This window comes from Argopecten irradians, chromosome 14, assembly GCF_041381155.1.
Source record: "Argopecten irradians isolate NY chromosome 14, Ai_NY, whole genome shotgun sequence".
NCBI lineage: Eukaryota > Metazoa > Mollusca > Bivalvia > Pectinida > Pectinidae > Argopecten > Argopecten irradians.
This window is the reverse complement of record NC_091147.1, coordinates 35,869,522-35,885,208: the sequence shown is the minus strand read 5'-3', so window position 1 is coordinate 35,885,208 and position 15,687 is coordinate 35,869,522. Positions and strand designations below refer to the sequence as shown.

At 33.7% G+C, this 15,687-nt stretch overlaps 1 protein-coding gene across 2 annotated transcripts in view; it reads left to right on the top strand.

The window, feature by feature from the left end:
* The window catches only part of LOC138308352 (uncharacterized), a 31,335-nt gene extending 16,454 nt beyond the window's left edge, over nt 1-14,881 (top strand). For both annotated transcript variants that reach the window (XM_069249345.1, XM_069249344.1), the window contains exon 4: nt 4,893-14,881. In XM_069249345.1, coding sequence (XP_069105446.1) covers nt 4,893-5,798 — 906 coding nt within the window. In that variant the 3' untranslated portion in view covers nt 5,799-14,881. The remainder of the gene's footprint in view (nt 1-4,892) is intronic.
* Nucleotides 14,882-15,687: the final 806 nt, after the last annotated feature.

Below are 15,687 nucleotides of genomic sequence, written 5' to 3'. Positions count from 1 at the left end.
AGTTGAATCACAGGCACAGAGATATTTTGAATTATGAACTCCCTAAAACTGTTCACAGTGACTCCATGATGTTTTTGGCAAATGGTTTTGCACCAATCATCTGTAAGATGATCATGATTCAATCCTTCATATGACGTCTTTTAAATTTGGTGTTTTCAAGCCTTTTTTTATGGTGATTTAATTTAGAAAATTGAGAATTATAAATGCTTGTTGTTGTTCAAGGCTGACGCCAAAGACCTTCTACTATATTTATTTCAATATAAAGATTTAATTGACCAAATGTCTTTATAGATAATTATTTTTCTAGATTTTTTTGTCACTTCTCATTGGTCAAAAACACACCATATGATCACCGATAAAAAACTATATCGCCTGATTTTTCCACAAGTAGGTTATAGAAAAAGTATATTGCATGGTTATTTTTAGATAAAATCATCGTCTATGTTACCAAAAGCTTTGTGTTCCTGGCGCTTTGAAACAAACGCTTTGATGACCTGAGTTTGAAGCGTAACCACAAAATGTGACAAGACGACATCAACGGTTTCGATTCCTAACAAAGATGATGATGACTTCCAGCTGAAGAGTGACTAATTATACCTTTACAATCGTGGTTTTATAGGAAATTCACAGACATTAAACATCAATCATTTGATAATAGTATATAATACCTAGTTAATTATAATTAGATTTTATAACATGGTGACCAATGTGATAAGAAATATTCAAAATTTTAGAAATGATTTTTTTTTTAACCTGGTCCAAAGGGCCGGTGAGCTTATGTCATGGCGCGGCGTCCGTCGTCCGTCCGTACGTCCGTCCGTCCGTCCGTCCGTCCTATCGTCCGTCCGTCAACATTTAATTTAAATCGCTACTTGTCATAGAGTTCCGCATGGATTGTGACCAAATTTGGCCACAAACATCCTTGGGGGAAGGGGAACAGAACTTGTATAAATTTTTGGCTCTGACCCCCCCGGGGCAGGAGGGGCGGGGCCCAATAGGGGAAATAGAGGTAAATCCTATAAATCACTACTTGTCCTAGAGTTCTGCATGGATTGTACCCAAATTTGGCCGTAAACATCCTTGGGAGAAGGGGAACAGAACTTGTATAAATTTTGGCTCTGACCCCCCAGGGGCAGGAGGGGCGGGGCCCAATAGGGGAAATAGAGGTAAATCCTATAAATCGCTACTTGTCGTAGAGTTCTGCATGGATTGTAACCAAATTTGGCCACAAACATCCTTGGGGGAAGGGGAACAGAACTTGTATAAATTTTGGCTCTGACCCCCCAGGGGCAGTAGGGGCGCGGCCCAATAGGGGTAATAGAGGTAAATCCTATAAATCGCTACTTGTCCTAGAGTTCTACATGGATTGTAACAAAATTTGGCCACAAACATCCTTGGGGAAGGGGAACAGAACTTGTATAAATTTTGCTCTGACCCCCGGGGGGCAGGAGTGGCGTTGCCCAATAGGGGAAATAGAGGTAAATCCTATAAATCACTACTTGTCCTAGAGTTCTGCATGGATTGTAACCAAATTTGGCCACAAACATCCTTGGGGGAAGAGGAACAGAACTTGTATAAATTTTGGCTCTGACCCCTGGGGGGCAGGAGGGGCAGGGCCCAATAGGGGAAATAGAGGTAAATCCTATAAATCACTACTTGTCGTAGAGTTCTGCATGGATTGTAACCAAATTTGGCCATAAACATCCTTGGGGGAAGGGGAAAAGAACTTGTATTAATTTTGGCTCTGACCCCCCAGGGCAGGAGGGGCGGAGTCCAATAGGGGAATTATAGGTAAATCCTATAAATCACTACTTGTCCTAGAGTTCTGCATGGATTGTACCCAAATTTGCCCACAAACATCCTTGGGGTAAGGGGAACAGAACGTGTATAAATTTTCGCTCTGACCCCCCAGGGGCAGGAGGGGCGCGGCCCAATAGCGGAAATAGAGGTAAATCCTATAAATCGCTACTTGTCCTAGAGTTCTACATGGATTGTAACAAAATTTGGCCACAAACATCCTTGGGGAAGGGGAACAGAACTTGTATAAATTTTGGCTCTGACCCCCGGGGGGCAGGAGGGGGCGTTGCCCAATAGGGGAAATAGAGGTAAATCCTATAAATCACTACTTGTCCTAGAGTTCTGCATGGATTGTAACCAAATTTGGCCACAAACATCCTTGGGGGAAGAGGAACAGAACTTGTATAAATTTTGGCTCTGACCCCCCGGGGGCAGGAGGGGCGGGGCCCAATAGGGGAAATAGAGGTAAATCCTATAAATCACTACTTGTCGTAGAGTTCTGCATGGATTGTAACCAAATTTGGCCACACACATCCTTGGGGGAAGGGGAAAAGAACTTGTATTAATTTTGGCTCTGACCCCCCAAGGCAGGAGGGGCGGAGTCCAATAGGGGAATTATAGGTAAATCCTATAAATCGCTACTAATGTCGTAGAGTTCTGCATGGATTGTATCCAAATTTGGCCACAAACATCCTTATTTCGGCTCTGACCCCTCAGGGGCAGGAGTGGCGGCGGGGCCCAATAGGGGAAATGGAGGTAAATCCTATAAATCGCTACTTGTCCTAGAGTTCTGCATTGATTGTAACCAAATTTGGCCACAAATATCCTTTGGGAAAGGGGAACAGAATTTGTATAAATTTTGGCTCTGACCCCCCGGTGGCTGGAAGGGCGGGGCCCGATAGGGAAATAAGAGGTAAATACAATGAACCTGTATTCAGAACATGACTTGACATTACAAACCAGGTGAGCGATACAGGCCCTCTGGGCCTCTTGTTTTTTAATATTTTAACATTTCTATATTATATCACATAACAAGAATGTTGTTAAAATGCATGCTCTGTTTTCAGTTTTTTTTTAGGTCACCTGAGACGAAGTCCTAACCTATTCTAATCACCTTTTGTCCATCGTCGTCCGTCGTGTGTTCGTAAACAATTTACATTTTCGACTTCTTCTCAAAAACCGCTGAAGCAATTTCAGTGAAATTTTGCACAAACCTTATAAGGCATAAGGCCAATCAAAATTGTGAATTATATGACCCCCACCCCCCAGGGGACTGTGGGAGGGGCCAAAAGGTGTAAAATTGACTAAAATTTCAAAAATCTTCTTCTCCACTCGCAGATGTGGTAGAATCAAATACTCTTCATGGATAGAAAGGTCTTAAGGTCCTTTACAAAAATTGTGAATTATATGACCCTGGGGTCTCATGTTTCCCCCTTGGGAGGGGGTCAAGTTCACTATAGGTTATATAGGAAAAACACATTTATGAACGTTATTTGCTTATTTTTCATAGGAAATTAGTCAAACTGGGTTAGCATTTTTAGCCAGAGATAGAATTTTATCATCATATCCATATTGGTCCTAGCCAACCCCCAGGTGCCTTAGGGGTGGGGCCTAAAGGAGTCAAATAGGCTAAAACTTCAAAAAATCTTCTTCTGAATTCACAGATTTGATGGAACCAGATACTCTTCATAGGTTGGAAGGTCTTAAGGCCCTTTACAAAAATTGTGAATTTCACGGCCCTGGGATCTCAGATTTTCCCCTGGGGAGGGGGTCAAATTTACTATAGTTTATATGGGAAAAACAAATTTATGAACATTATTTGCTTTGTTTTCATAGGAAATGAGTCAAACTGGGTTGGAATTATTAGCCTGGGAAACATCATATTCATATTGGTCCTGGCTGACCCCCAGGGACCAGAGTGGCAGGGCCAAAATAGGTCAAAATAGCTAAAATTTCAAAAATCTTCTTCTGAATTCACAGGTTTGAAGGAATCAAATAATCTTCATAGATTAAAAAGTGAAATTTATAACATCACTGACACTGACTGACTTCTAGTTTGGTTTTTGTGTCGCCTGCAACGCAAGGGCGGCACTTAGGTATCACTATGTCGGCGTCGGCTTCGGCTGTGTCCGGGAAGTGGTTTCCGTGCGATAACTTAAGTATTAATTGTCCGATTTCAACCACATTTGGTATATAGCTTTTTAAGTTCTTGGATGAGTTCGATAATGTTCAAAATCTGTCAATATTTGCCAGAGTTAAGGGACTTTAAAATTGTCAAAACAGATAAATCCAAGGTTTCCACTCGATAACTTAAATATTTATCGTCCTATTTCAACTAAATTTTATAAAATGTTTTATATCTATGAGATCTCAGATGAGTTCAATAATGGTTAAAATCCGTCAATATTTGCAAGAGTTACAGGGCTTTAAGATTGTCAAAACAGATAAATCTATGGTTTCCACTTGACAACTTTAGTATTTATTGTCCATTTAAAACCAAATTTGGTAAGTAACTTTATATACTGGTCAAAATCCTTCGACATTTGCAATAGTTACAGGACTTTAAAATCGTCGGAACATGGCTTCTGCTTGACAACTTTAGTATTTATTGTCCGATTTGAACCAAATTTGGTATATTGCTTTATATAAAGGAGATCTTAGATGGGTTCATTACTTCTCAAAATCCATGAATACTTCACCTAAGTTACGGGACTTGAATACTTCACCTAATTATAAACAATATTTTCAACTGGAAATAACTATTTTTTGTGATGTTGTGCAGGCGACACATCCACTTCCGTGGAATTCTTGTGTTGTTTAACGTTGGCAAAGCAAATTGGAATTTTAAGGTTTGGTAACATAATACACTAACTATCAAAATAAAAAAACAAAAAATAAAAATTCAAATACGAAGGTTCAGCTTTAAAGTTTATTCTAATTCGTAAATACTTTTTACAGATTTGAACTAACTTTGCAATGCTCTTTCTGTATCAGCAGTTAGGTGACCCTTTTAAAGGCCTCTTGGACCTCTGTCTTCAGGTAATCAGGCTTTCCTCCACAAAAAAAAAACCAGTTTTTTTTTTAATATTTTGCAGATATTCACTCCCCCTACTCCAGTCCCTTACGGAAATGTCAGCAAGATGAAGAGCCTTAAAGATGGTATCACCTTTGTCACTGCCTATTTTGATCTCGGGTCATTTCAAAAAGGAAAGTTTAAAACTTTCGGAAAGCACACCTACGTAAATTGGATGACTGCTTATTCAAAATTCAACAACTCCGTTATACTCTTTACAGATTCTTCTGATATTGAGGAATTATTTTATCACAACAGGAAACACTTTCCAAGTGATATGACGCGTATTGTTAGAATGGAACAAGATGAACTATGGGCATTTAAGCTAGCCCCCCAGATAAAGCAGATATATTCACAACCGGGTTATCCCAGATACCATCCTAATACAGTGAATGAACGGTATCCATGTGCAATGCATGTGAAATATGAAGCTCTAGAGATGGTTATAAATAAGAAATGGTTCAACACTAAGCATTTAGCATGGATCGATGTTGGATATTTCCGTTATACAGAAACCAAGTTCTTTACGTTAGAAACACCGCCAGATTTCAAGAAAGACCATATTGCCTTTATGCAAATCAGTAAATTTTATGATGGTATGTCTGCAAAACAGATTATAGAGAACAATATGGTGTGGATCGCCGGTGGAATGTTTCTGGGTCAACCAGACTACCTTTTGACTTTCATAGCTGACTATAAATACGCTGTCGAGAGCCTGATAGCACAAAAACTGATGAGCACTGACCAGCAGGTGCTGTACATCATGTACTCTAAGGAATCCAATCTCCGGGCTCGTGTTCCACTCCAGTTCTACTACCATAACTGTCGATGTGATTGGTTCTTCCTTGGAAACATTTGTCGGTACATCTGGGATATGAAACATTGGCCACGTCCGTCCGTAAATTACTTTCTTGCTTTAGCTATGTAGCTATAGTCATTTATTAAATATACACTTAATTGTTGTAACTGCAGTCTTAATTAATGTAATAACAATCTTAATTAATGTAATCACAATCTTAATTAATGTAATAACAGTCTTAATTAATGTAATAACAGTCTTAATTATTGTAATAACAATCTTAATTAATGTAATAACAATCTTAATTAATGTAATAACAATCTTAATTAATGTGTCGTGATATTAATGCCTGACTTGTAGTTTGGCCCTAAATGACCTCAGTTATCGATGGGCCGTAAAACTCAAACAAACTCATTAATGTAACTATACTTAATTAATGTAATTACAGTCTTAATTAATGTAACTGTACTTAATTAATGTAATTACAGTCTAAATTAATGTAACTATACTTAATTAATGTAATTACAGTCTTAATTAATGTAACTATACTTAATTAATGTAATTACAGTCTTAATTAATGTAACTATACTTAATTAATGTAATTACAGTCTTAATTAATGTAACTATTCCATCTTTACATGTTACAGTGTTAACTCCCTTACGGGAATGTATCCATTATGACGTCATTATTTTGTGTGTGAAATCTACATAGTTTTCCCCTAAAAGTATGACATTGCGCTCGCAAACACACGACGTCACAATCAAATAACTCCCTTACGGGAATGTATCCATTATGACGTCATTATTTTGTGTGTGAAATCTACATAGTTTTCCCCTAAAAGTATGACATTGCGCTCGCAAACACACGACGTCACAATCAAATAACTCCCTTACGGGAATGTATCCATTATGACGTCATTATTTTGTGAGTGCAATCTACATAGTTTTCCCCTAAAAGTATGACATTGCGCTCGCAAACACACGATGTCACAATCAAATAACTCCCTTACGGGAATGTATCCATTATGACGTCATTATTTTGTGAGTGCAATCTACATAGTTTTCCCCTAAAAGTATGACATTGCGCTCGCAAACACACGACGTCACAATCAAATAACTCCCTTACGGGAATGTATCCATTATGACGTCATTATTTTGTGAGTGCAATCTACATAGTTTTCCCCTAAAAGTATGACATTGCGCTCGCAAACACACGACGTCACAATCAAATAACTCCCTTACGGGAATGTATCCATTATGACGTCATTATTTTGTGAGTGCAATCTACATAGTTTTCCCCTAAAAGTATGACATTGCGCTCGCAAACACACAACGTCACAATCAAATAACTCCCTTACGGGAATGTATCCATTATGACGTCATTATTTTGTGAGTGCAATCTACATAGTTTTCCCCTAAAAGTATGACATTGCGCTCGCAAACACACGACGTCACAATAAATACCTACCTGCAAGGGCAGATAACTCTATAATATGCAAATACAGAATACTCAATTAAAGTAAATACAATCTAAATTATTGTACCTACTGTCTTAATTAATGTTACTGTACTTAATTAACATAATTACAGTTTAAATGATAGTTATTATTAATACTGTTTAGAGTAAAATACAAAAAGTTGTTCGTGATGGAGATTTCCGTAAATCAATTATTCTGATTTTGCTATTATTTCAGATCAAATCAACACTTGATCACAACTATCAAAAAAAAACTTCCTTTCCTTCACAAATATAAAAGTCATTGTCTAAATTCACATAATGTTATGTTATTATTGATATAATTGTTTTACTGTAGTTTCTTTGTTCAAATAATGAAACATGAAAATTTATGTAAGGATAAAAACACAAAAAGTGCCTCTATTTTTCTTTCATTGATTAGTAATCAAGTAATTTTTTTCAAGTATTTTTTTTAATTCCTATTATTGATGAATTGACAAATGTATGATGATTTAATTTTTATTTGATGTTTCATTCAATCTTTACCATATAAGTGATATCTTTTACCATGTGTGATTCTGATACCAAACTTAATATATACTTAACCATTTGATATACATTCCAAACTTATATTCTGTTTTAAAACCTCAAATACGAACAAAACACGAGACTGACACCTGCTTGTCAGTCGATTACACTTGTTACCATACTTAAGCTTGGTAAGCTATCAATATATCATGTGATATACATTTTGACCTTTGACCTACATAAAAGGTTGCTTGATCAGTACTATCTTAATGTACCAAAAGTAGGTCACTGTGACCTACATTTTGAACTTTGACCTTAAAATAATGCTAGTCTGAGCTCAATAGATCCATATCTGGCCATTTACTAGAACGATTATACTTTCCGACCTACTATACCTTTCGGCCGGGTACGAATTGGTCCCTATGTGTCGTAGTGGAGCACTGCCTCCGAAAATCACTCGGGCATAGTTTTCTATACTTTTTTGTAGGTTTCCAATTATTTTATGCGTATACATGCATTTACATATTATTTTTGTCCAAAACAAACATAACTACTTTTCTTAATATTTACCGTACCGCTCACAAGACGTCAAATTCACAATTTGTGGATTGCCGTATAAATTCGCTTCAGAAAGACCTTCATATGTATTATGTAAAAATATAATGCCTCGATGAGAATTTGATATTTTATGTGGTTCAGTTTTATTGCCTAGTAGGTAAGCGATATCAAACATGTACAATAAAAATGCAAACAAACGTTTTACAATGGTTGTAATAATGATTACTTTGCTCCATTAGCAGTAATAGGCACCAATTGTAGCTCTAAAGACGACACCATTTTCTCTCAAAAAGTCTTTTGAGCTTCAATATTGCAGCTAGCCCTTTACTTACCAGGTACAATATTTCTTCAAATTATCATGTTTTGTTGTTATGTATTGTGCATGGTATGATGAAATATTTCATGTTATTTTTTGATGCCCCTCCCCTGTTGTGTCCCATTCAGATTATATATGAGGGCAGGGACATTTATTTGTTTATAGGTGTTTCTTGTTTATAAAAATGTTCTCATCTTTTTTTCCACAATCATGTAAAATGTTATGATGAAATGAACAAATAGGTCATAAATACAAATATGTTTATAATTTTCATTCCATTATTACAATTTTTGTATCTTTAAACATTCCTATTGTTTTCAATTTTGTTTGGACGCATATGAATATAGAATTTTACATATTTTCAATTTTTCATATTTCATTTATCTTTTTTCTTAAATATTCTTTACAATATGAACATCAGTGTAATACGAGAAATTTTTCATTCACAAGAAGAACTATGTAGTATTCCAATCAAGAAATAAATTAATAATTATTCAATCATTTTGTCTTCCTTAATTAACTGGTGTGTTTACATTACAGTAAAACTTTCATAAAATTTCTGATAATTGCGAAGTAAATTCAAAATTGTTTCTCAAAGAAGTATAAATAAAGATCAATCAAAACTAGGGTTTCCCCAGTTTTGGCTGATCTCTATTTATACTTCTTTGAGAAACATATAACGATTTTACCTTCTAGTAAATATTTGCTCTATATCACACTTTTCCATAATTTTGATGTGAAAGTGCTGGTTGTAGCCTTGTTTCTTTATGTGACTTTAACTAACTTATAGTTTCACAAACTCTATAGCAAATTTTTGTTATAACGAAATCTTCCTCTTGGTTCCATGGAATTCATTATAGCAAAGTTTTATTGTACTTCCATCATCATCAGTAATTGTGTAGAGCTTAACAATCGATCGAACTGCGCTGAAACTGACCATTTTGGGAATCTAAAGAGATGGTCTTAGAGAGCAGGTGGTCTGTATACTGGTCTGTATACAGAGGTGATTAATTAAGCAGGTTTCACAGTACAGGGAGTTTTACATACTTATAACTTTATGTCATAATAATAATAATTCTTTATTTATTGAGGGTGGCATATTTAGCATGGAGCTAATCTTCCATATGGCCCCATATATATCATTAAAATATACATCACATGCAAATGATAACAATCTATATACAATACAATGGAAAAACACAAATGAAATGAAACAAAAAATGTCATGTATCACAATAAAGCATAATATACCTTGGATCAAACACTAAACACTTTAATACTTTAATTATGCATAATGTACATTAGCTCAACGCTAAATACTCATTGTAGATCTATTTTACATTTTACTTATACCTGATTTTTCCTCTTTAACTTTATGTCTTTAGTCTAATATTTTTGCTTCATTGATTTTATCTTGATATCATTAGTTTCGCTTCAATTATGTTTTGAACTTACATTTGATGTTTTCCTCAGGGTCTTTCTCATACAATTTGCTTCCTTTGATCTCAAATTCATGATTCTACATATAAATATAAGATGAGGTTACAATACCAAACAAACGCCAGATTCACTCCATATAATCTATTTAAACTGTGAAGATTCATTTCGCTGTTTGCCGTCTGGCGCAGTGATAGTCAACTGACGCGCGGTAATTAGGACGACGGAAGGAAAGGTAATTAAATTGTTCAGAGGGTGATGATAAATGTAGTATTAACGGTAAGATAGTAATTTTTGCGACTGTTCAAAATTTAACATTGCCATTTTAAAAATTAAAAGCCATTTCAGAAAGGTAGTGGGCCTTTCCACATTTACGGTATTAACTTGTTTGTTATTCAGAAAAGCTTTCCTGTTTGTCAAATTTTGTTTTCTGATGATATGTCAAAAGTTGGAATTAATATTTTAGTTAAATTTTGAAAATGAAAAACATGAAAATATTTTGTTTCATTACATGTAAAAATCGTAAATAAGTGTTCATTTCATATGAGATTTTATGAAAAAAAGTCTTATGAAGTTTTTATTTTTCTGAGCCATGAAATTAGCCAGGAAAAACTGAAACTTCTAGAGGAGATTCATAAAAAATGATGATATGAACATGATACCTTTTTTATCACATAACTGGAACAACCTATATTGTGAATAATCTCAACGTCAAAATGTATTTAAAAAATCCAGCAGAGGCCGCCATTTTTTCCCAATGTCGTCAAATCATAACGTAACTTCATTGTTTACTAGCATAACATCATTACGTCACAATGAATTTCCAGCCAATGAAAAGTAATCTAGGTAACATTGAACACTAGTGACACATGCAAAAATATTACACAGGCGAAAAAAAAATCTGGCAGACTATGTGATAAATGGTATTCATTATTATGTACATAAAGTTTGTACAGTACTCATTTTACATTTAAAATTTATTTGTTTTGTAATTTCGCGCTTTGTGGCACAGTTATTTATGCCATGCCAATTATTCTCCTATCACAAAGAACCATTTATCCTAAATGATATACTGTAATTTACTCCTGTGTTTCCTAGATATACTCCCCAGTTATGTTGTGTTTTACGTTAAATTTATTTCTGGGAATTCTCATGTCTAATATGTTATAATTTGTCCCATCCTAAAAAAATCCAGGGGTTACGATCTATACACCCCTGGACTATCTCATAGTAAAACTTGAGGCAACAGAATAGGTAATTTATTCCTTTGATGAACATCAAAAGAGCCGTATAACAGTACACTGACTTGACTGTGTGGCTTTGAAGTTGGGCGTAGCTCTCTCTATAGTTATTAAAAGAAATATTTGCTGACCTGTGATTGGTTCAGATTTTTTCATCTGAGCAACCTCCAGTTTTACTATGAGATAGTCCAGCGGTTTAGAGATTATAAGTGATCGGAACCCCTAGAGTATCGAGGAAGAATTTGTCCATAATCTTCCAAGCAATACAGATATGATTCATAATTCTGTCAAACATTATTAAACTTAAGACAGAAGCTATAAGATGGCTGAATTATGCGTTTAGCTATATATTTTCTGTTTTTACGAATGATGCATATCATATTTTTGTCACAATCTATTCATGGGTTCACAAAGCATTATTTTTCACAAAGCATTACATTGAGTAAATTTCGTATTAATGTATAGATATATATATATAATGTATTACACTTTATTTAAATGATGTAAATGTACTTATTTCGGCAAAATCATATCTGATATTGGCAAGATCATATTTTATTTCAGCAAAATCACATTTTAGCAAAAAGCGAAATTGAACAGTTCAGTTCAATATAGAATTTGCACTATCATCATCATGGCTATATACACGATATACAGAACATCAAATAAGTGCATCCTTTTCTTGAACAAACTGCAGTAAAATTAGAATATCGCTTAAATACTTACATTTACAGTGGTCAGTTTTGGTATCAATGTATTATTAACTAACCATGCAACTTGTTGTAAGTAATTGTTATCGTATAATGTAATGGACTTTTTTATTATTGGTGCAAAGACAACTAATTGTATTATATTGTTAGCAAATATGCTTTTTATGTCAGCATTATATATTTATTATGTCCAAAGAAAAATTTTAAGTTTTTACTTTTCATATCCCTCGGAATGTAGTGAAGGGGTATACTGGAATCGGATTGTCCATCTGTCTGTCTGTCCGTCTGTCTGTCTGTCTGTCTATAGACACAACTTTGTTCAACGAACTCCTCCTAAACTAACGGACAAATTTTGATAAAATTTGGTTCACAGAACCCTGACATAAAGAGGAGTTGATTAAACTATATAGGGTTATAAAATGTCTTCTATTAATGGAGTTATTGCTAAATTTGTGCAGCGGGATATTAGTTTATTATGTTTTGAATGATATCTAGAATATCTTACAATTTTTTATAATGAATTCAATTCAATCATCATAGAAAAATCCAGCTCAAAACTCAAAACTTTGAACTGAGTATCTTATTAATAATTGACTTTTGTTTCTAATTTTGTTAAATATATTGGTCATTGTTCATACATGTTTGTATTATTACATCTCAAATTGATAAAAAATAATTTACTTAGAAGTTTTCACAATTTGAAATCAACATATCTAGATAATGTTGAAATAATACAGGTTTTTCAGAAACCAGTAAAAATCAACTTAATGTAATATCTAGTCAACATGTAATGCAGTACCTGATATATTTGTGGACCAAAAAATATTTTATAATATGTGCGCCAAAATTTATTCAGTTTTATGATGATTTTTCAAAACTATATTTTAGTTATATATTATACTTTACAATTTAGTTACATTAGATTAGTATAGGAAAATCAAGAAGCAAAAGTTGTTAGAGAGCTATTGATATTATCGTCAGTTTAAATGTATGAGATGTATTTTGTATATTTACTATTGCAATCTGTAATATAGACAAACAGCATTAAAATATCGGCATCCATATCATATCATAACATTCCATTTAATATGTCTTTTCATTAGATATAGACCTTTGATATGTGAGTAATTAAAAAATACATAAATTGCTGTTAACAATGTGTGATTGATGAATGCTCAGTAATGTGACACAACCTACAGAATATTTGACTACCACGTATATTCATATGTCCATATTTCTTGTTTGAACAGATTTGTTCATCACATATAAATAAAAGAAATGGTCCGTTTTACTTTAATTTGATATGCACAATCAGTATTTTGCTCAATATGGGTTGAGAGTGTAATAGACTTTTGTCAGGATACAATTGATTAATTTCATATTTTTTACTTTAAAGATCAATGAGAAACTTAAAAATTTCAAATATCATATATGGTAAAAGCGTATACTCTAAAATTACATTGTGAAAAGGGATTTTGACTTAGCTAAACACAGATGAATGTCATAATGACGTTCAGATGGCGTGCTAAAATCATATTATTTAGGTCACATTTAAGCAATAATCATGCTCAATAATTTGTTTAAAAAACACGCCTTGATTTTTTTTTGAGATGCGGAAAACATATTTCGAAGTCAGATACACCTAATCTTTGCTTTAATATCAATTATTTTCTTAATGTTTGATATTCAAACATATGCTAGGCTCTGTGCATAAATATATTTTAATCGATAATATGATTTAGAATTTTTTATTTTAACCTGTTTGAGTTGATAGGTAGTCACTTTTCTCTCAGACGCTTTAAGGATTAACACTTTCAATGTAAATGTATTACGTGAAATTTTCTTTGTTTTTATGATCGCTATGAAATCACGAAAATGAAGAAGAAAAAAAATAGAATCCTATTTGACATAAATTGTATTATTATTATTCTGTTAGCTAATAAACTCAAATATTTCTACCCATGAAATGATTTGAAGTCTCCAAACCACGAAATAATGTGCTTACTAATATTTCATGTTATACAGTATATGATTTGCATTAATACAGGGTTAGTATCTGTTCTTAGACTATTTCTCCTTGGTTAGATTTTTTATTCTGTAAGCCAGTTTTACATGTATTTCGCGGCTACTAAATTTCGCGATTTCCGTATAAAATCATTTTATAGAATTACCTTCCATGTTAGTTTTGGAATAAAGTTTTCAAGGAGATTTTTTTTGTGAAATTCGCGAAAAAAATGGTATTCAGTACAATTCATTTTTATTTTTATGTAATAGTTGTTATCTAATGTTGTTTCAATGTACATACATTTTATTTTACATTGTATTCGTTTTATACATTTTATTTTGGTGATAATTGTATAGTTATGGTTAGTAATACAGTAGTGCATATCAAGATATTCTTTCTTTTTTTCTTATTTAAACGAAAATGTAAAAAAAAATGTAAAACATACGCTTGACCATATGAACAAAAATAATAAGAAGGTTGCTCTCGTGGGTTTTGTTATAATATGTGTGTATATAGATACATATAAACTAATACCGTATTCGCTGCAATTAGCGCCCAGGGCACTTGGGATACACAAATCTGTTACAGTTAACATGTGTATTGGTATACATTATGTTGTGATTCACATGTAAAAAATTCACAAGTTCATGTAATACGAGTTACAATGCTGATTTTACAGGCATCACATGGTGTAAAACATTGTTAAATCCATGTGATGGGAGCTTTTATACAACTTCAACTCTCAACCCAGAAAAGGGGATGGACACTTATAGGGGGTGGGGCGCTAATTACGACGAACACGTTATTTGAAGCATTTGAAATGGTATAAATGAAAAATGGAAGCAATTGTACGGCATTGCAACTGAAATCTCGTTAATTGTTGTTGAACAGTAATTGTTTTAAAGTGTTCATGTTTTCAATTTTTCACCTTTTGGGTTTGAATAAAATAATCGTGATTTAAGTCTTTCGTTGTGTTGAACGTAATGATCTAAGTGACAAGAAGATTTATTGCGTTGATTAGTAAGCCAACATTTACACTACCATACACATATAGGGTCTTAATTAGTGTTCATCTCAATGATATTTTAAGAAACGATTTTTTTTTAATTTTGCGAGTCTTGGCGAGAAAAAATAAAACTTCGAGACGAGTTTCATAAACTCTCATATGAAATGAACACAAATTTAAGATATTTTTTATCACATTACTAAAACAACTTCAAAGAATATCATGTCAAAATGCATTATGAAAATTCAGTGAACGCCGCCATTTTGTCATGATGTCACAACTGATTTCCAGCCAATGAAAATCGCTTCTGATCATATTACACTCGTGACATAGGTAAAAATATTATACGGGCGAAATCACTGGTTATCATACTTATTTTGTGATACAACAAAATATCTTAAGCACTTCGGAAAGGTGCTTATATTCGCGAGTGTTTATTTGGCGGTGTGTAAACATTCCGCACTGTAGTTATTTTCGTGATTCTAGTTATTTCAAAATAGTTTTGATATATACACAATATTAAAAAGACCTATGCGTTGAATCCCCACGTTCATAGTAAATCATTGATTAATATATACTTGGCAATGTGATAGCACGTGGAGAGATTCACTTGATTATTGGCGTGTTAACACACATGCATGTATTATACTTATTGTACTTACGTGAACATCATATAGCCTCAAATTTGTACGTCAACCATGGACATTTGGTATTTCGTTTCTAACGTTTGTACGGTACTGGTATCTCGAGTGGCGATGTAA